Consider the following 21,880-nt stretch of genomic DNA (forward strand, 5'->3'; position numbering starts at 1 on the left):
CTGATGTAGATGAGATCAGCTTCACATGGAAAAATCAGCCCATCTCCCAAAATGAAGGAAATCTGCGCTGATAAATCGGTGCATCCCTAATTTAAACCTGTATTGTCGTCTAGACGTGTCCGCATTCAATCTGCTAAAATCGTTTCAGTTTTAAACAGAATAAATCATGAAGCATTTCTTGTTGACAAAATCATCTGACATCTCGTCACCAAAAGAGGAATCCAAGCAGTGCAAACACAAACAGAAAAGTCGCTGATTCGCTGTACTGTACAACCTCTGTGTACACAGCTGAAGTTACAGAGACTGAACTCGTGTCAGACGTTAATCCTCTTGGTGAGTGCAGAGCGTTTGTGTGGCCCAGTTAATGGCTGCAGTCACAAGAGGAGGCAGAAGGTTAGTGAAGACGGAGGGACAGCGCTCCTGGCTGATGCAACAACTGCAGCTGCTACATAAATCCTTCTCTGATGGGTTGAGGCTGCTCTTACATTGAAGGCTGTGTAGAAAATGGATGGCTATTGCCTTTTCTACACCGATGTGGGTGTAGCAAAGGGACTGGGAGAAATGTATAAAAATAGACTTGAAATCTGGAAACATCTTTTGGATTCCAGATTATTTAGATTTCTGATAACCAATTATTACATTTCTGACTCCCAGGATTTACACCACAGCTGCATGCTAACACACAGTTCCTACAACAGGAAGTGATCTGCGCCATCTTGGCAAACGTAGCACAAAACATAGCGGACCCACGGCTTCCAGACCAACATCGAGAAAATATGTAGAAACTCTTAACCAATGTGTGAGAGAAAGATACGTGAACAAAATGGCTGCTGTCGGGATCAAACTGAGACAGAAGAGAAATACGTCACATAAGCTGCCTCCGATCTCAAACTACGATATATTTCACTACTTGGTGAACATGAAGAGTGTTTACAACATGGAGGAGCTTCAGACAATCAATGTTTAAACAGATTTATAAAGGACGTCCAAACGCTTTGCGTAACAAGGTTCTGGCAGAGAGAGAACATGTAAAACACGTAGGCTACATGTCTGTCTCAGCTAGCAGGTAAAAGCTACACTAGCTAAGCTAATGTTGCTAGTTCAGCAGTTAGTACTACAGTAAATATTACTGATATTTATTTATTAAGTTAGACATGAACAAAGTGAGAGCTAGCTCTAAGCTTATGGCTTGTTTATTGTTGTCATAGCAACTTGCCTGCCAAGATGGCTGAAAGCTGTAAAGTTCACGGATGTGTGACGTCACATGGGAGCTATGTATAGCTTTAGCAGGAAGCTAATCTTTTAACAACAGTGGAAACCATCTTAATTATGCAAATAATTTGGAGCTACATGTCACAATATTTGATTCTCAACACATTCTGTCAAACTTTGCATGTAAATAACAGTTAATAACTGAAAGAAGGAATTAAATCTTTATTTCCAACATGTAAAAAATAGTTTCCAGCAGAAAATCTCCTGCCTGCATCTGACTCATCCACCATAAGTCAGGAATATCTAAATCTTTTCCATATTATGAACATTTATACCTATTATTTGAGCTGTTAAATCACCCAGTCCCAGAAATGTACAGATACAATTAATTAATTGCTCTGCAGTTTATAGAGTCCGGTTCCACGTAGATCAAACAACCAAACATTATCCTCCTGAAAATAGTGTCCTTAAAACTTAGCAATATTTTATTATATTTTTTAACACCAAAGAAACCAAGTAATACGCATCACTTTTCTAAAAAAAAAAAAAAGGTCTACTCTCTGTAAGAGAAGCGTGTGAATTATTTAACAGACAAGAAATCTATACGTTCTATGGAAACAAGCAGCACCATGAAGATCATGTCAAATATTTCTCCAACAGGGTCTATAATTCCAAAACCATGCATCACTTCACGATTATCCACAACTTTGTGTTTATCTCATAAAAATAGCCTGAATTCTGCAGTTCTTATTGGACCAAACGGGATTAACAGGGAATCTTAACATCCTGTGAAGTTCAGACATTCAGGTCAAAACCTAAATATCAGTTCAAAAAGTCAAATAGAACCAGAACACATTAATTTTTCTGACTAAACTTTCCACTGGTAAAAGATTCTGCAAGGACAATGTCACCAGGAACAGACTCATGAGGATCTATCCCAATAGGATACCCTGGATGACTAAGGAGGTCCGGGGCCTCTTGAAAGCCAGGAACGCTGCTTTCAGGTCTGGGGACAAAGCACTCTACAGATTACGTCAGAATGCTCTTCGTGGACTTCAGCTCAGCATTTAATACCATACTTCCCCAACGTCTGGTGTCCAAGCTAGCAAACCTTGGGCTCCCATCAGCCACCTGCAGTTGGATCCTGGACTTCCTAACAGGTCGCTCCCAGAGGGTCAGACTGGGCCCCCACACCTCCACTGCTCTGAGCCTGAACACCGGATCGCCACAGGGTTGCGTGCTCAGCCCACTTCTCTACACCCTCTACACTCATGACTGTGTCTCCAACCACCTCAGCAACAAGATCATAACGTTTGCAGATGACACGACTGTTGTTGGTCTCATCTCAGGCGGGAAGGGGGAGCTGGAGTACAGGGATGAGGTGAAGCGGCTGTCAGAGTGGTGCAAAGTCAATAACCTGCTCCTCAACACCTCCAAAACAAAGGAGCTGGTGATCGACTTCAGGAAGAACAAAACGGACATCCAGCCTCTCACCATCAGTGGGACCTGTGTGGAGAGGGTCCCAGTGTTCAGGGTTCTGGGCATGGAGTTGGAGGACAAGCTAACCTGGAGCACCAACACCAAGGAGCTGTTGAAGAAGGCACAGCAGAGACTGTACTTTCTGAGAATACTCAAGAAGAACCGTCTCCCCTCAGACCTGCTGCAGGCCTTCTATCACTGCTCCATAGAGAGCGTGCTCACGTACGGTCTGTGTGTCTGGTACGGCAGCAGCACATCCGCGGACAAGAAGGCGCTCCAGAGGGTTGTTAGGGCAGCAGAGAGAACCATAGGCTGCCCCCTCCCCACTATGGAACAGATTTACACTTCCAGGCTCCACAAGAAAGTTTTGGACATTTTAAATGACTCTTCACACCCTGGCCATGGTTTCTTCCAGCTGCTGCCATCAGGCAAGAGATACAGAGCAATAAAAACCAGGACAAATCGCCTAAAAAACAGTTTTTACCCGATGGCAATCATGGCACTAAATTCAAAGGCATAAGAACTTCTGCTCTTGACACCACTTTGTTAAAAATGTAAATTCTGTTGCGACACCTCCAGGCGCTGCAACCATCTTCTGATGTCTATTTATTTCTCATTTTGTACTATTTATTTCTTTATCTTTGTATATTATGTATATACACATAACCTGCATCTTAACTCGAGTCGAGCAAATCTCAATCTGGTTGTAATCTGTTGATGACAATGACAATAAATCTTATCTTATCTTATCTTCAGTTTGCTTTCAGGAGAAATGTGCATGATAGACGGATAAATCACTGTCCTGCTTTAAAGAAAACACGTCATCATAACCCTAATTATGACCTGAAGGTCGCTGAAGGTCAGCAGGTCCCCTGCAGAGCGTCATTCATCACTGATGAAGTGCTTCTACCTGGACGCACTGAAGAGCGAGCGTCCTAAACAAAGTCCGTTTGGACCGGAGGCTTCCTATTCATCACCATGATGAGAGCCATTAATCTGCTGCAGAGGCTCATAATCACAGGCAGGATGAGAACGAGACAGAGACCCCAAACATCTGTGATTGTGATGCTAATTTCAACAATCAGTCCACTGATTGTCAAATGTAATGAGATTTTTAAATGTGTAAATCAGATTATGTCCCTTTTAGGCTGAAATGCCTAAAATGCAGCTCTAATACTGCAGGTTCCTGATTTCCTGTTTTATTTATTCACTCACATTCCTAAAAAGGTAAATTATTAATAATTCTCATATGATCCAGAATGTTGGGTCTTAAAAATGTTTGTTGTAGGAAAAACAAAATGTTGACAAGCAGGAAAAACCTGCATCTAAACCGTTTACTGACCTTAACTCTCTGTATTTTAGTCTGTAATAAAATACAGACTAAAATATTTTATTATAAATATAACGGCTGTGATGAGCCGTTTGTGTATCCAGCATGTTAATAATTATAAATGTTTTTTACCAACAGCCCTTTGTGGAAATAAATCTAACATAAATTATAATATTATTGATGAAAACATTAAATGTTTTGTGCAACTATTTAAATAATTTGATAACTTTATTCATGTCTTATTCATTCAACCATTTGTTTATTTTTTTGGTAATTTATGAAAATATGTAAATCTTTGAACTTACAGCAAACAGCAAATTTGGATTTGCTCAAAATAATCCAATCTTGGCAAATGAAAATAAAATACAATTCAAAGGAAAAACTAAGAAAAGTTTCTTATTTAGGCACCATTTAAAACTGTGTATAATTTAAAGTATTTTTATATAACCTTTTTTAACAACTCCAGTGAAAAATCACAACAGTACGGAAGAGGATCAGGGCCACCAAAAAATAAAACAAATAATTCTGACTTTAATCTCAGAATTATTTTTATTTTATTTTTTTTCGGTGGCCCTAATCCTCTTCCGTACAACAGAACACAAAGTTTTCTTAAATATTTTCTGAAAAGTAAGTGAATAAAAGCATCCAGGTGATTATAATGCTCTCACGAAAACAGGACTTTCTGCAACTTAGAGGGAAAATGATGCTCACATTGTAGCCACTTAATGTCAGATAGTTTTGTTAATTTCTGCTCAGAAAGCAAAGTAATCTCTTTTATGGCAAAGTCTTTGTGCTGCTGAAAACTTTTTCAGCTCAGAATAATCCTAAAAATGCTGCACAACAAATCCTGTTATCCTGCTTTGTCTCTATTTTACTCTGAATCATCTGTCACTTTTATTTGTATATGGGAATTTATATTATAATTTAAAGTACTGAACACAAACAACAAAGTCCCATCAAGCCAGAGGTTTATTACCATCTTCAGAAATCATGTGCAAAACATTTTTTATGACAAAAATCCAACCAAGTCAGAAGAAAACCTTTCCTTCTGCTTCAAAGAGAATATTTGGTTTCCACAGACGGAGCTAAACTCCTTCACCTCGGCTGCCATGTTTGCCCCAGCAGGGCGACTGCAGCTCGGAGCGCAGAACCAAGTTACCTCGCCCCAACTGCCTGAGGATAAAGTAGATAAAATGTATTTTTAATAAAACACATGAAACTAAGCATCTCAGGCCTCTCTCCTTGAAGAAAGCTGAATTTTTCTTTGATGCTCATAAGAAAACGTGAAGTTACATGATTTACACTGGAAAGTAAAACAGAAAACACAGGAAACACCGGATTACCAACAACGACAAAAATACAGCAAAACTGTCTGCTTACTGTAAATTCACCATTACAGAAACTAGACTAAAAAATAGTTGGTAAGATTTTGTGTTTTTACAGTATAGAAATGATGATGTAAACACTTAGATGAGATATATTCATAATTCAGCCTATGTGGCACTAGCGCTCATCATCTATCAGCCAATCAGAGAAGACGTTGGCATCTCATTCAGGAGTGGGAGCGCTAAGCCCCGCCCACCTGCTACCAACCAAAAAGACTTCCTGTTGTCTTCTTGGTTGTTTCCACCAGTAGTAACATCCTGCTGTTGATGGTGTGACTACGTGTTCCAGCTGAAAAACCTCCTCACACCAGCACTACAACTTTCGATCAGAACTGGTGTGTTTCCTTTAAGCAAATTTATTTTCGTAATTTTAATTTGTGCAGTTCTATTGTTAATGGAAATGCAGATATTGTCAAAAAGTTGAGAAGCTATTCCAAGATCTATTCCTGAACAAATTAACTTTCAGTTAGAACAAGCACAGAGAAACCAGAACTGACAAAATGCTACTTTGTTAAAGATTTGTACTTTTTAGGAAAATTGCTGCAACTGAAATCAAGTAAGTCTCGGTTTTTATTCCTTTTTAATCAAACTTAAATAAAATTTTTATTTTGTCATTTATCTACCTGTGATGTAATTATTGAGAAGCCTTGTGGTCAGCTGTAAATGAGCTTCATGAATAAATTAAACTTTGTTGGCAGTGCAGCGTGAATAAATAGATGAAAGTCAACTGACTGGTTTTGGCCCTGAGCTGCAGGAAATCAGTTTTCAGGTTTATCACATTTAAAAGTAAATCTTCCCTCCAAAACCCAGAAAACCAGGATAAAAGTTTAGTTTTTTTACAATGTGCTTTCAATGCCTCTATTTTTTAGGCATACAGATTGTTGGGTTTGATTAAAATGAACCAAGAGATAAAACTGCAAGCGCTAAATAAAAGTAAAACTCTACTTTTTTTCAAGTTGAGGCTGAATCTGAGCCACATGTTGTTGGATCCAACAGTCGTGAATTCAAATGAACCAACGTTTCATTTCCTGATCTGCGTCCGCCAACACCGACTGCGATTGTAAAAACCACTTAAGCAGCCAAAGTGAGACATGTCTACCAATGATGCCTTTGTCTGTCAACTGCAATAATTACTCGCAATTTACAAACACACACAAATACGATGCTCAGGACTTATTCCCAGCGTTTTCAATCTCCCGCTGGTTTGCATTCAGACATCAAGTTTAAGCTTAATGTGGCGACTGAACATCCCAAATGTGGATTAGATATGCATGGCGGTGTCTGCCAGCAACGCTTCCCTCCCTAATGTGACATGACAAAAAGTGCTGCCAGCTCCGTATGTGTGCATCTGTTTTTTAAAGTTGTGCTGACATGCAACCAAAAATAACCAGAGCTTTAACTTTCTTTTTTTAAACATCTACTGTGGAAGGAACGATTTTAAAAGGTTTCATGTGAGAGTGATCTGACAAGCAACTGGAAACAGGAGAAAACTTCTCCAAACTCCTGATCCAGTGCTTTCTAAAACTGGCAAACAACAACTTTAAATTTTAACATCCAAATTAAAACCACTGATGTGCAACATCTATAACTGACCCATCTGGTTGTGTTTAGTAATTTATAAAAATGTGTTTGTAAGTCTTTGCAAGCTCTGAATAATCTGAGTTTGGTACATAAAATAAAAAACAGCTTAAATAAAAACAGATACTGTTGCTTATTTAGGCACCATTTAAAATTGTTTATGAATTAAAATATTTTTTAGACAATCTTATTAAATCATATTGGCTGATTCTAATGAAAAATCACAAAGTTTTACTTAAATATTCCTGTGAAAAAAAAAACTGAATTAAAGCATCCAGGTGAATATTTATGTTTTATTTGAGTGTGAAACTTTTTTTGCCATTTAATGTCTGAATGCAGCATGAGATTAAAAACACTGAGAATAAGTCAAGGGTTTTGTTTTTTGGTTATTAAAAGCTTTAATATCCAACTTCAAAAGTGTAATTTCTACCGGATCAGATCTGAAACTGACCTTTTATTAACAAGAAAAAAAAATGCTCATACAGGAACAACTGTCAGAAATAAGAAATAAAACGTATCCAGCACCAAACAAACTTCATAAACTGCAGGATAAACCCAGATCACGTTCTACTTTTCATCAGTCCCACCTATTAATCCTAATAAAGGTAAGTTTGACTCAGACCGAGTCGTTTCAGTTTTCCAGCCGGAGCTCTGAGCTCAGTGACCAGACTGACCTTTGAAGAAGCAGTCTTTGCTGTGCACCACGTAGATCCGCCTCCTCTCCAGGCAGGCGGTGCGGTAAACCTCGCAGTGGTTCTCGTAAAACCTGCCGTCCGAGCCGCACACGGGCACAAAGGAGGGCCGACATTTTTCCTGGCACACGCACTCGGCGCGCCCGCTTTCCGCCATCAGCACACACTGCCGGCCTCTTCCACAGTAGGTCCTGTGACACGGGTCTTCCTCTGCATCAGAATGAGCTGCAGGAAACAGAAAGTACAAGATTTTACTGCTTCCTGCGTAAAATTCAAAGCAGAAAATTACAAATTTCTAACTAAAAATCATCCAAAAATGCAGTTTTATTGTAGTCGTATATGGACCCGTTGCAGGGTGACATCACACTGTAGATCAGTGGGCAAAAAGCTGCTCACTAAGTCTGGCTAGCTTTGGTTTAGCTGTCAAGTTACCAACATAACGCGCTAAATCTTAAACGTACGCCTGATGTATAAAACTAAAGGGATGCAGAGCTGTGATACTAACAGTCAGCACCACAACAACTAGATAACATGGTCAGGAAAAAGTTTTATGTAAGAACGAAAATAGCGAAAGAGAGGGAAGTAGCTCAGTTACGCTAGCTTGACTATAACAACCGTAACATGTAGATGTGCTGCAGAATTTGATGTGTTTCTGTCCAGGTACAAAATAAAAAATAAAGTCGACCTAAACACCAACTCTGACAGATCATCAGCAGAGCAGATGTTTACATTAGCTAATCAACCACCGCCTTCTTAGCTTAGCTAATAGCAGCGTTAGCTAATCTGCCACTGGTGTGTTAGCTTAGCTAGTAGCAGAGGTAGCTAATCTATCACAGCGATCACTTATTAGTAATCACAAAATAAACATCTAGAAAACATAAAACTGTAACCGACTGAATGTTCTGCTCTCTGTGTGGGAAACATTTGAGTGTTTTCTGGTGTTGAATCCTGATACAGGTAGAAGTGGTGTTGTCAGTTGCTATGGCAACGAGTCTGAGTGTAGCTTAACTGATACAGAGAGCAAAGGGGAAAAAAGTGGTTTTGTTGTTCTTAACAGTTTTTCTGCGTTTTCGTCTCTTTGCTGCTCTGCTTCACCTCCAGGTTTCATTTTAACGGTTTTACTGCGGATGGGAAGGAAAAGAATCGTGTTTCTTCGCTCCAGCGTTGTGTTTATGTGGGAAATTTCCAAATGTAAACAACAACATGCAGTTATAAACTCCATTGGTTGAATAATAACTGATCTTTGACAAATATGTAAAGAAATCAATAATTTAATTTAATCTTGATGACAAGTTAAACGTCTCCATCAGTAAAAGAAGGAAAGGCTGTAAATCAGGGTGCAGATTTATACCATGAGACCAGAAATAGAAAAGCATAAACTGACGTTATACACCTCAGATTCAGCGCTGTGTTAACAAGGAAATACTTTTTTTAACCGCTGCTTACCAACTGTTAGGTGTCCGTATCAACACCTCTCTGCACTCATTTACACATTCAGATGTGAAAACTATGATATTCATACAGGAGCAGATCCTGGTGGAGCTGCAAATGTTGCAAAGCTGCTTGTTTTTCTTGTGTGTTGGACAGAAACCAAAGTGAAGCCAAAGCAAACCCAAACGTGTCGGTGACGTCATCGTCTCCATGGCAACAGAACAAACTTTACGGCACCATAACATCGTTTTAGACTATTTTAAATAATATATGGGAATGGCTTTCTCAACAATCAATAAACTTTACAGTCTGATGGACATTTAACACTGGAACTGGAAAACATTTTAAATATCCAAAATAAATAAATAAAAATGAATTATGAAGTTTCCTAGTTGAGACCAAAGAACCAGACTGAAGACTTTTATCATCCAGGTTTGGGTTAAAAAAAGATCTAGTTTTGATTTATCATGTTATTAATGAATTGATTTGTTGATTATTGTGACAGCCCTGTTCTGTATATTTCAATGTCTTCAAAAAGTCAATTTATTTTCAGTAATTCAGTCAAACAAAACTAAAACATGGTTATTTGTTTATTTCTGTTCATTTTTTATGACAGATCGTGAAAATGATCATTTCAGTTACTTTTTATGTTATAACATTATATAACATTCCTATATTCTAATTTGACTATTTTATATCTTTTTTCCAAATTTAATGAATCATTTAATTAATATTCCCACCGATTAAGGAAGTTTTACTACAGAAATGCTTTTGTACTAGAAAGTATCCAGAAATATTCCTTCTCCAGCAGATTTATAAAAATTATTTTTAATTAACTAAAGTTTATTTTTGGCAGGAAATGAGACGGGTTTATATGAAAATATAAAATAATATAAAAGAAGAACAAAATCTTATAAAATGATTTCAATCCTTCTCAATAATCATAATGTTTGGCGTTGAGCGGTCGGGTCTGAGCCTGGGCCTTTATTTATGCATATCTGGAAATTAACAAGATAAAACACTTTTTTAAAACATGGTGGAAACACTGCAGAGAAACTTCACATTCTGCTTGGGTTTGTGTTTCTGATCATACAGACTGATTTTTTTCTGTCACAGTTATTAAACTACTCTTCAAATTATTATAAAACATCAAAAAGTGCCAAAAATACATCAGTCCAGACGCCTGTAATAAGGATCCAGTCCTCTGAAACGAGCTATTTTGAGATAAAATAAAAGACTGAAGCAAAGCAATCTCCAGCCCTGCTGAGTTTCTTTCCTGTATTTCCTTTTAAAAATTTAAGCACTTCTTTCTGTCACTTTATTTTTTCACCTTTTGATGTTAACAAGCTTCGCTTTTTAGGAATCCAGGCCAAACATAAAGGAGCTGCTGGCTGCAGCAATCTGAGCAAACAAATCGCACAACATGAAATGTTCGGAGTCGAGCAGAAGGCACACGGACATAAACTGTTACCAAAACAAGCTAATGTGTGCAGCTAAATCTGATACTGCTGCTCGTAACGTTTCATTGTAGTTGAGAGACGACAGAAGCGGATCTGGACTGTTAAAGGAGTAAACATTCCTCCCAGCTTCATCCTCGTCCTCCGCTCTATTATCCCTCTGTGAAATAAGGCTGAAAAGCTAAAAAGCATATTGGCTTAGCGTGCAGGAAGCTCAGGCTGTGCTCTTATAATCAAACTGCTGAAAACAGAAATTGAATTTGCCTCAAGTATAATCATATCTCCACTCTCAGCATATTAAATAACAGAGATAATGCGCCGCCGTCGGAGGACAATAGTTTAGTAATTGCATGAAGGAGATTTCAGGTTTGGTTGCAGAGGTCACCGGCAGCACACACACATTTCACACACCTTACCTGGAAGGACCAAAATATTCATTCAGGTTGGTGTTGCAATAGAACAACGTTCAATGTATTCGTTTTATTTTAGGTGAACAAGAAGTGCAGAAAGAAAAACACTCATGAAATTACAAATCTTAAAGTTTATCCCTCTACAGACGGGGAGATGATCTGGAGAAACTCAACAATAAAACTAGTAATGCACTATAAAAATATGGCCTTGATAAGAAAAGCTACGGTAAGTCTTTCCCAAACAAAATTTGCTGAAACGTAAATGTTTGGTGGTGAGGTGACACTGAACATCAACCTGAACTACAGTAAAACACGGCGGTGGCAGTATTGTGCTGCTGGTTAGTGGAAACATTTGAGAGGCTCAGAAATTTCTGGTTGTTCTGTGGAAACATTCAGCTGGATGAATTTTAACTGATACCAAACTCATAACACATTATTTCACTCACAGGCCAGTTAGTTTTGTCTCTAAGGTATTTATATTGGAAATTACTGGAAACCAAAATGACTTGGTAAGACTTTGTGTTTTTGCAGTGTAAACTGTTTGATTCAGGAAAACCTTCAAAACCATCCAGGAAATTAAACTGAAAACATTTTTTGAAAAATGTTTAGGAGTATTTTATTTTATTTTTACTCTTAAATGAGTAAAATTTCTGGATTTTCTTCCCACTGAATGAAAATCAAACTCGTTTTAAAACTCCCCAGACTCAGACACACAACTGCAGTTTCTGTTAAAGTTTCTGACATTTTTTATTGAAAGAAACTGATTTGGAAAAACTTTATTTTATTTTGTTACTTATATGAATTATTGTTTTTTTGTTCCTTAAAATACCAAAATTTCCACTTAACTTTATATTTTGTATGCAATTTTTAAATATTGAATGATAATTTTTAGACAATACATTTTTACTCTTATTTTTAGTTACTCTACCCTCCTCTGCTAATATTACACCATTCATAAATGTTGGAAAAGTAATTTAGCAGTAAAATCGATAACCCCAGAGCGAGAAAGCCCACAGGAACGCCCCGCCTGACCCAACATGGCCGCTCTTTGTCATAATTAAGTGTTGGAAATGAGAGGAGGCCGTGGTTTGGGGTTCTGCCAGGTTAGCGCTCCGATGGGAACGCGAGGCGGACGCTGCGCGTAAGACGGGCTCAGCTCCGTTTTATCCAGTTGGCTAATTGTTCTGCGTGTCTCGGCCAGGCATCTGTGGGAAATGCAAAGCAGGCCCGCTCCCTCGCCACCTCGCCGCGCATGTCAAGGTCAGGGACGATTACAAGATCGTTTGTATTCTCCAAGCACGAGAGATTAAACGCTTAGCAACAACCGTCCAGCGGCAGCAGCCCGCTTCGTCTTCCTCTCAGCGTCTTCGTCACGTCGGAGAAACAGAACATGAACAAAAGCAAAACTGCATAAAAGCTACATTTACAAAACAAAGCTGTCTGACATTTAGCTAAGTCTTTCATCTGCTTTGTCTCTGTGCTGTTTGCGGCTGCGGCTTGTTTAAGAGGCTGAAAGTGGCGTCTGGTAATCCTCCCTGTCTAAGCTGCTGGCACAATGTTGTTCAATGGATGAGGCTCAGAACAGTGCCAGGACAAACCCGGGCTGACCAACCGGGTCCAGTCCAGGCCTCCTGTCACTCTAATGCCGTCATTTCTGTTCTGGCCCCCGGGGCGCCGTCTTTTCTCCTCCTCCTCAGCAGACCGAGCATGTCCACTCTCTTTGCTCTTTCAGGCTAAATCTGCAGATTTTCCATAAGAAAACAAAACTCCAGCCGCACTTTTAAGAAATAACTAAAGTTCTGCTGTGAAGCTTAAAAGCAAAACTTTCTCCAGCTGAACAGAAACTCAAGTTATTAAAGAGGAACGATCTAGAGTTATAGATCTAGAGTCAACACACAGCTCCAGTTCTTCCAGCTGGAAACTAGAGATCAGGCTGACCTCTGACCTGACCCCTGGGTTCCAGAGTGGGCCTTCTAGCAGCTGCAGAACATTTCCAGGACCAGAGACTAAAGTCTCAGATCAGAGAAACTCATCCAGGCTTTAGTTTCTCTTTAGTGGCTTTGATTCCTGTAGCAGCGTCTTCACAGGTCTGATTGACAACCCAACGGTCCAGAACGCTGCTGCTGGAGTTCTGACTAGAACCAGGAGGATAGAGACACCACCCAGTTCTACATCACCCAGTTCTACATCACCCAGTTCTACACCACCTGTCTCTCAGTCCTTCACTGAGAGACTTCAAACTACAGCTGGTAGTTTATAAATCACTGCATTAAAGATTAAAGATCTGCTGCTGTTGGATCCTTCCAGATCTCTCAAACATGGAGGAGCAGCTTTCAGCTTCTATGCACCATAAATCTGGAACAAACCTCCAGAAAACTGAGTTCCTCTAAATCTAGACTAAAAACCCGCCTGGTTAGAGTTGATATAGATTTATAATAAATGACACATTGACCAACATTTTGATGTGCAATGATGACAACACTTAAAGTAACTGTGTGTTTTATGACTTTGTGTTTTATGATGTAAACAATTTGAACTGCCTTGTTGCTGAAATGTGCTACACAAATAAGATTTGATTGATTGATTGATTGATTGATACCATCATCATAGGCCTAAACTTCATATTTATTTTAGGTTTTGATTTTTTAATGTCCTTCAGGAAAGATAATAAAACATTTGGTTTTATTATGGATTATTCAATGAAAAAACTTCAGATTCTTTAACAGAAACTGCAGGTCTGAGTCTGGTGAAATTTTGGTTAAAACATGTTTGCTTTTCATTCAGTTGGTAGGAAATAAAGAAATTTTACTCAGGTAAGAGTAGAAATACTCCTAAAAGGAAATTCTTTCAAAAATGTTATCCAAGTAAATGCAGGTAGTTACTGCCCAACTCTGGAAATAAACTCCAAGAATTGGCTACAAAAAGTGTGTCGAAGATGCAACTAGGAGACATTTACCTGAAAGTGAGTTGAAGTTCGATCCGATTAAAGTAAATCAGCACCGAGTTAAAACTCATTTCGCCTGACCAGAAGTTTGTCTGAACATGAGTGACAAGGCAGCAGCCATTCAGCAGAGCCACTGACATTTTTCACAATACTTTCCTTCTTCAGCTCCTTTCCCAAGTAGATGAAAGCGTAAGAGGCCCAGCATGTCTGATTCTGCCGGGAGAAGCCACAATGCAGAGCCTCAGCTCTGACTGAGTCATTGTGGGAAAGCAAATGAATCCAGAGTGAGGTGTACAATGCGTCTCGGCGCCCTACAGCGAAACCACACAGACCACAGGGAAGGAAGCAGACTAAGAATGTCACTTTTCTCTTGAAGCAAATTCCTAAATCCGTTTAATAAACTTAAGCTATTGCATAAGTACCTCAGGCTAGGGTCTGGATTTAACATTTAAAGACAATCACCAAAACATTATTTATTTTGTAGTTAATCCAGCCTCACTGTATTTGCAGCTGCTGATATATTTCCCTCAGAGACGTAAGAATACCACTGAGCATCCCACTAATTAGACTGGAAGTTCACTCACCCTGCTGCTGTGGGCCGCCGCCTGGACCAGGGCTATATTATTCATCTCTCCAAGCTAAGAAACGCTACACCATTCAGTCACAAATCTTTCAGGACAATTTACGACATGTTTCTGTTTCTTTCAGATTTTCACCCAAATGATCTGGAATCAACAAAAGGAGTGGTGTTTTCATTTTACGAGATTTTTTAAAACTAAAGGAAGGACAGACGAACGCTGGATGTGTTTCTCCACCTGGGCAGAGCCCAGGGACGTCTGCAGATCGGACAGATGATTCTATTTGCCCTGTAGCAGCTGTAGATAATTAAATATTGAGACACACTGTCAAACACTGTCTTCCCTGTGCTGCTCAGTCGGACAAAGCGCTCCTGACATGCACACAGCGCTTGAATATCAATGGATACCTGCATCCCTTGGTGCTAGGTAAGATATGCTGCAGTGTTCACGCAGAGATAACAACTAACTTATTTTTGCTGCATTGTACCAAATAATTTAATTTTTCTGTGTAAACAGAGGGATGGAGTAGGAATAAGATTTACTGGGCAGGATTCAGGATTCAGTGTGTATTTATAGGCCTGACATGATAAATTGTTACAGAAGTTATTGCAATAAATGATAATATTGTTGTCTTGAGATCATTTTCATGTAATATAATGGCAGTATCATTGTTATGTTGACTAAAATGGACTTACTTTATTTAGTATGGAAACACTAGTGTATCAGCTAAAATGGGCTAAAATGCTAAGGTTAGCTTAAATGCTGTCAGTAGCAGGTTGGCTAACATTGACTTTTTCCATTCAGTACCTGTGACCTACTAGCATGTTGACCTACTAGCATGTTGGCCTACTAGCATGTTGACCTACTAGCATGTTGACCTACTAGCATGTTGACCTACTAGCATGTTGACCTACTAGCATGGTGGCCTACTAGCATGTTGACCTACTAGCATGTTGGCCTACTAGCATGTTGACCTACTAGCATGTTGACCTACTAGCATGTTGGCCTACTAGCATGTTGACCTACTAGCATGTTGACCTACTAGCATGTTAACCTTCACTAGCATGTTGACCTACTAGCATGGTGGCCTACTAGCATGTTGACCTTCACTAGCATGTTGACCTACTAGCATGTTGGCCTACTAGCATGTTGACCTATACTAAGCATGTTGGCCTACACTAGGCCTGTCACGATAGCAAATTTTGCTGAATGATTAATTGTCTCAAAAATTATTGCGATAAACGATAATATTGTTTGAAGACCTTTTTACACTGATTTAATGGAAATGATGTAATAATGCATGTGATTTCCTGCCAAAGTTAGATACACTTTATTTTCAACAGAACACTAAACACTGGAACTGATAAACAAAATAAACAAAACAACCAAAAACAAAAATAAAATGGATTCTCAGTCTCCATTAACAAAAAACTCACTTGAAAAAAAACTAAACAACATAAAGCCAAAGTGGAAATAAATACTGCATTCAACCAAAAGATTATGAAGTCTGTATATTATGTTGCCCTTCAGTAATAATTAGATTTAAATAGAGAAGATGGGCACATCGACTACCTGATGCAATATTTCACACTACATGTTTTTTTGCTGCTATTTTTCCCCTTACAACAATCTTAGAAAGTTGATCTTTCTAAGATTGTGTGGTGTGTTACGGTAGATCCTCATTGCTGCTCTGATCTAAATCAGGATTTTTCCCCACTGGGATCTTAACGCAGCCTGTTGAATGTGACAGGCAGCCAATCAGAAAGCACGGATTCTCCTCCCTGTTTTCTGAGGGGAAATTACGGAGGGGAATCCCAAACAGCTGAAACGGCGCAACCCGAAGTCCAGCGGACATCGGAGATGATATGTGGAAACAACATTAATGTTTATTCAACATGCAAAGAATATAGAAATGACAAGAGGAGGAGTTGGAGCGAAATTGCTACCACAGTTGATAAACCCGGTAACTTTTCAGCTGTTCTTCGTTAACGTGACGTAAATAGGTTCTAATGATTTTCATTCGGTCAGGACTTTACGCTGACACTAGCCACATGCATTGCAGGTAGATTGTAGTAAAGCATTGATTAATGCCTGGTTTTAAAATTAGTTCACTGGACTTGTAGCCATTATTTTGTGCCCATTGTTGGACACAACACGGCAGGAACGAACCCGATGGAACCGTTATACCTAGGATTTCTGTCGGGTAATGTTTGGGTCTGTCAGGTTTTGAAAATGGGCTGACAATCGGCCGACAGCCCTAAGATCGTGTAGTCTGCGCTGGGCTTTACACTAAGGAAATGAGGAAGGGAGGGTCAGTGGAGAGCACCGGAGTTGAGCCTTTTTTCATTCGGTGTCATTAACAGAAAGAGAAAAAGGCCAGAAGAGACGATAATGCCGATAATTAAAATGACGTTGATAGTTTTAATTTATCGTACGATTAATTGATTTATCGTTTAGGCCTAACCTACACTAAGCATGTTGGCCTACTAGCATGTTGACCTACACTAGCATGTTGACCTACTAGCATGTTGACCTACACTAAGCATGTTGGCCTACTAGCATGTTGACCTACACTAGCATGTTGACCTACTAGCATGTTGGCCTACTAGCATGTTGACCTTCACTAGCATGTTGACCTTCACTAGCATGTTGACCTACTAGCATGTTGGCCTACTAGCATGTTGACCTACACTAGCATGTTGACCTACTAGCATGTTGGCCTACTAGCATGTTGACCTACACTAACATGTTGACCTTCACTAGCATGTTGACCTACTAGCATGTTGACCTACTAGCATGTTGACCTACACTAGCATGTTGACCTACTAGCAGGTTAATCTACTAGCATGTTGGCCTTCACTAGCATGGTGGCCTACTAGCATGTTGACCTACTAGCATGTTGGCCTACTAGCATGTTGACCTACACTAGCATGTTGACCTACTAGCATGTTGACGCTACGATAAAAACATGTTCCATCTCAATCATGGAGTTTTTGTCCGAAGCCAAAAGGTGTAGAATAATAAGCGCCTGCCATGCCATGGAGAGCACTGTCCTTAAAAAAGGTTCACTGAGACCAAAACACCAGACTGAAGACGTTTATCATCCAGTTTCTGGTAGAAAAAGAGAAAAGATTTAAGCAATAAATCATGCAAACTGAAATTATTGAGCACCTTTTAATTTATTGTATTACTGTGTTTACAAACAAATACTTCCTGTTCCTACACCCACATCCTCACTAAGACTCCAACTATCTGCATGTGGGTTAAGCTGCTAGCAGCTGTTCGGCTCTCCTGGCAGCAGGTGGAGGCGCCTGATGGAGCCGTCAGCCGACATCATGTCTTCAGGCACACCGACTGATTGCTGTACCCAGGAAACGACGGCCATCACAACCGTTCAGCCCAGGAACTTACTTATGATCCTTCCATCCACAGTTAATGAATTACATCTTTAAGTTTTACGCGCAGAGCGGAAACTGCAGCACCAAGAGCTGGTAAGGCCTCGTAAGCAGCAGCAGAGGCCAGATGCTCTTTACATTTTCCTTCATTTGCATCTTCCCTGATCAATAATCCCGGGACGGCGAAACAAACATCAGGACGAGAGAAAAGTGGAGTCAGCACATCTTAACAAGAACAATTAATCAGCCTGGATACTTTCTGTTTCTGTTTATTGATCTTTGGCTGTGTGTTATTGCATTATTATTATTATGCCATTACCATTACATTACATAAAAATGATCAAAACTACGATACTATCATTTATCGCAATAAATTCTGGTAAATTTTATTATCGTGACAGGCCTGCGCACAACCTGACGGCAGAAACGCTCACTAGTTGCCATGGTTACCTGCAATTATCTGGCTGTTTTAGGGTTAGCTAGCAGGTTGTCAGCGTACTACTACTGTTGATCACATCATTGATGTTAGTGACCCACTAATGACCCAAACGCATTGCATGCTGGGTAGTGGATAAAAGGTGAGAGAAAAAAGCCCAAACTTTAGCGACAGGATATTACTATCAATATTAAAGCCATTTCATTCACAGTGAGACCATCAGAGAAATGCTGAGTCGCTCTAAATAGGATGAATGTATCCATGGTGAGCAAAACACCAGAACAGGGTTTTCCTAAAACAAAATCTCATTAAAATAAAGAACTCAAATTTAGCCTGAAAAGAACAAATAAAATACAAAAATTTCTTTCTATTTTGTCACATTTAGTGAAAAAATAAACATGTAGCTGCAGCCATGAAGGCAGGAGAAAAACCAAACCATCAGAAATTAAAAATGAACTGGAAGTGGTGCGTCGTTTACTGGGCTAAAATTATTTTATTAGCCTAATTGTAAATAGCTTAAATGGTTGGACAAACATATTCTTGCTTGATTGATGCAGGCGACATGTGCAGCAGTCAGCGCCGACGTCCACTGATGATCGACCTATAAGATGATTCACAGTAACTAGTTTAGTTATAAACTTATAGTCAAGTTTTTAAATGTGTTTTAGGTAAAAAGTTATGAGCAGATTCTGTCTCATCTGATGTTTCTAAATTTCTTGGCATCTCCAGAATTCGTTCCTCCTGGAGGCTGGAGCTGGCAACCAGCGGGGTCGAGACTAAAGCCAAGTCAGTGGGATGCACAGCCTCCCACTTCCTGTTTAAATAATAATCTGCTTCTATGGAAGAACAACTGTGCCAAACCATTCAGGACAAGCTTAAAGGTTTAGAAAATGGTGCTAACAGAATTATCTGTTAGCTTCTACCAGGTCCAACTAATCTGGTTAAAACAAATCAAGATAAATAAAATTAGAGCAGTTCAGGGATTAATGACTTTAAACACAATCTTACTTCAAAGATCTTGAAATATCACTTTAAACATCTATTTTTATGAAATCTATAGAGCGCTGGATAAATCTGATGCCTTATTTCCTTTTGTTTATGTTTTCAATTCTCCAACTATAAACTGCTCTTCATGAGTTATGAATTATTTTAATAAATATGTAACAAACTTTTCAGAGTCACAACTGATGATTTAAGGATGAGCAGGGAAAATATCTGATCCACATAAAACACTAAGCACAGTTAATTGTGGGAATAGAAAAAATCATAAAGCTCCAAATTACCTGTAAAGGGGACAAAGTGCATTTTATTTTTTATTTCTCTGAGAAAAGATGGGCTGATTTTGGCTGCAGGTGATAAAATGAGCAGAAGAATAAAAGCTAAAGTTAAATATGTAGAGGCAGCAGAACCTTGTGCAGCGTGGGAATGCTAAGCTTTAGCAGCACATGCAAACCGCTAGCAAGTGGCATGTCAAAGCCCGACAGGAATCCCTTTTCCACTCAGTGGGTTGCCCACCTCAGAGGACTCAAAATGATTAGGTAGAAAGCCTTCACCTTCTGGAATAATGAATTTCTGATTCAGCCTCAGGAAAACTACGGTCATTAAATATCTAGAAAAGCTAAGAAAGAGTAAAAAATGTGCTTCTTGGTCAGGCAGTTTGTGAAACTTTGGAAATTGAGCCTTTAAATTAATTTTAACTGGTTGGAATTAAACCCTGAAGGAGGAGAAACTATTGACTTCATCAACGAGTTACATCTGATAAGTTATGTAAAAACAGCAAGCAGGGAGAAACCAACAAGCCAGGAAGATCTGGATAAAAATAAAACTAATTATCTGAGCAGGTTTCACAAATTGTGATGGTTAAAATCTGCAGGCTTGTGATGTACAGTGTTAAGTATGTATTGAAAAAGGTTTGGAGGAACGGGCCGGAGGTTCTGGTGTCGTTCAATCAAACTGAAAAACTGCAGCAGCGAAAACTGCAGAACTTAATGTTGGTTATGACAGAAATGTGTCAAAATAAACAATCACACAATAAATTAAAAGGAGCTGAATAATCTCCATTTGCATGATTTATAATTTTTCTCTTTTCTCTCTTTCTACCAAAAACTGGATAGTAAAAGTCTTCAGTCTGCTGCTTTGGTCTCAACTAGCCTTTTTTTGAAGGGCAATTTTGTTTCATAACTTCATAATTTGTTGTTGTTTCTGTTGTTTTGTTTATTTTGGATATTTAAAATGTTTTCCAGTTCCAGTGTTAAATATTCATTAGAATTGAAAGTTTCTTAATCTTTGAGAATCTGTTCTTGCATTAGTATTATATCATTATGTTACTTGAAAATGGACTCAACAACAACAATATTACTGTTTATCGCCATGACTTCTGGGACAATTTATTGCTTCACAACATGTGAAATGTGACAATATACATCAGGAACAATGACCTGAATTGGAGACACCAACTTGAGTCGAAAAATGAAAGACTTGTGATCTAAAGACTTGACTTGGTGAAAACGTCCCAGTTTCACTGCTGAAAAGTCCAACAAAGGGAACATCAGGGTCAGAAACGGAGCGTTGGAAGAAGCAGTGGTCAGATGAATCACGTTATCTTTTATGTCACATGGACGCTTTAAAGGGGGAACATTACGAGAAGATGGCCAGCCTGCAGAAGGAAATGTAATGTTACTTTGACAGCTAGCTAAGCATTGTTGCAGATAATGTGCTACAGCTCAGGAATAATTCACCTTCCCACAAAACAAAAATGGTTCAGGTGAGATTTGAGGAGCAAACAGAGTGAGGTGCTCAAAATTCCCCAAATCCTAAACCAGCTGAGCATCTGCAGGATGTGCTGAACGATTAGTCCATCCACAAGGACTGCACCTCACAACCAACAGGACGTAAAGGATCTATGGAGCACGTTTGATCGGTCAGGGCAGTTTTGTCAGCTAGCAGATAAACCACCTCAAATTGACAAGATTCACCCTCATAAATCTTCTCTAAATTCTTTAGTGTACTTTGCTTCACAAGCCTCTCAAAGCTGCTGGATCCATTGCAGCGTGACGTCACAAGATCCCGCCCCCAGCTTCCTGCTGGAGGGCAAAAAGCTGCTCGCTAACTATGACTAGCATTGGTTTTAGCTGTTGTCAACATAATGCACAAAACCTTAAATGTGTGTCTGATATATATAAAAGAAAAACACAATGCTTTGCTACTAATGGTCAACACTACGGCAACTAGAAAAGGTCAGGTAAAGTTTTCATTTTAAAAAATAGCAAAGGAGAGGGAAGTAGCTCAGTTATGCTAGCTTGACTATGACAACCTCAACATGTAGATGTGCTGTGGAATTCTGCATGTTTAGGTTCAGATGAAAAATTTAAAAAAGGCAATTTAAACACCAACACTGACAGATCATCAGTAGAGCAGGAGTTTAAATTAGCTAATCTACCACCGCTGTGTTAGCTTAGCTGTTAGCAGCAGTAGCTAATGTACCACAGTAATCACTTATTAATAATCACAAAATAAACATCAAGCCTGAAATCATAAAACTGTAACAGACTGA

At 39.1% G+C, this 21,880-nt stretch overlaps 1 protein-coding gene across 1 annotated transcript in view; it reads right to left on the bottom strand.

The window, feature by feature from the left end:
* fstl4 (follistatin-like 4) overlaps window positions 1–21,880 on the bottom strand; it is a 216,392-nt gene that overhangs the window by 125,812 nt on the left and 68,700 nt on the right. The window contains exon 4 of the mRNA XM_032576485.1: window positions 7,659–7,901. Coding sequence (XP_032432376.1) covers window positions 7,659–7,901 — 243 coding nt within the window. The remainder of the gene's footprint in view (window positions 1–7,658; window positions 7,902–21,880) is intronic.

Source organism: Xiphophorus hellerii, chromosome 11, assembly GCF_003331165.1.
Source record: "Xiphophorus hellerii strain 12219 chromosome 11, Xiphophorus_hellerii-4.1, whole genome shotgun sequence".
NCBI classification, from domain to species: domain Eukaryota; kingdom Metazoa; phylum Chordata; class Actinopteri; order Cyprinodontiformes; family Poeciliidae; genus Xiphophorus; species Xiphophorus hellerii.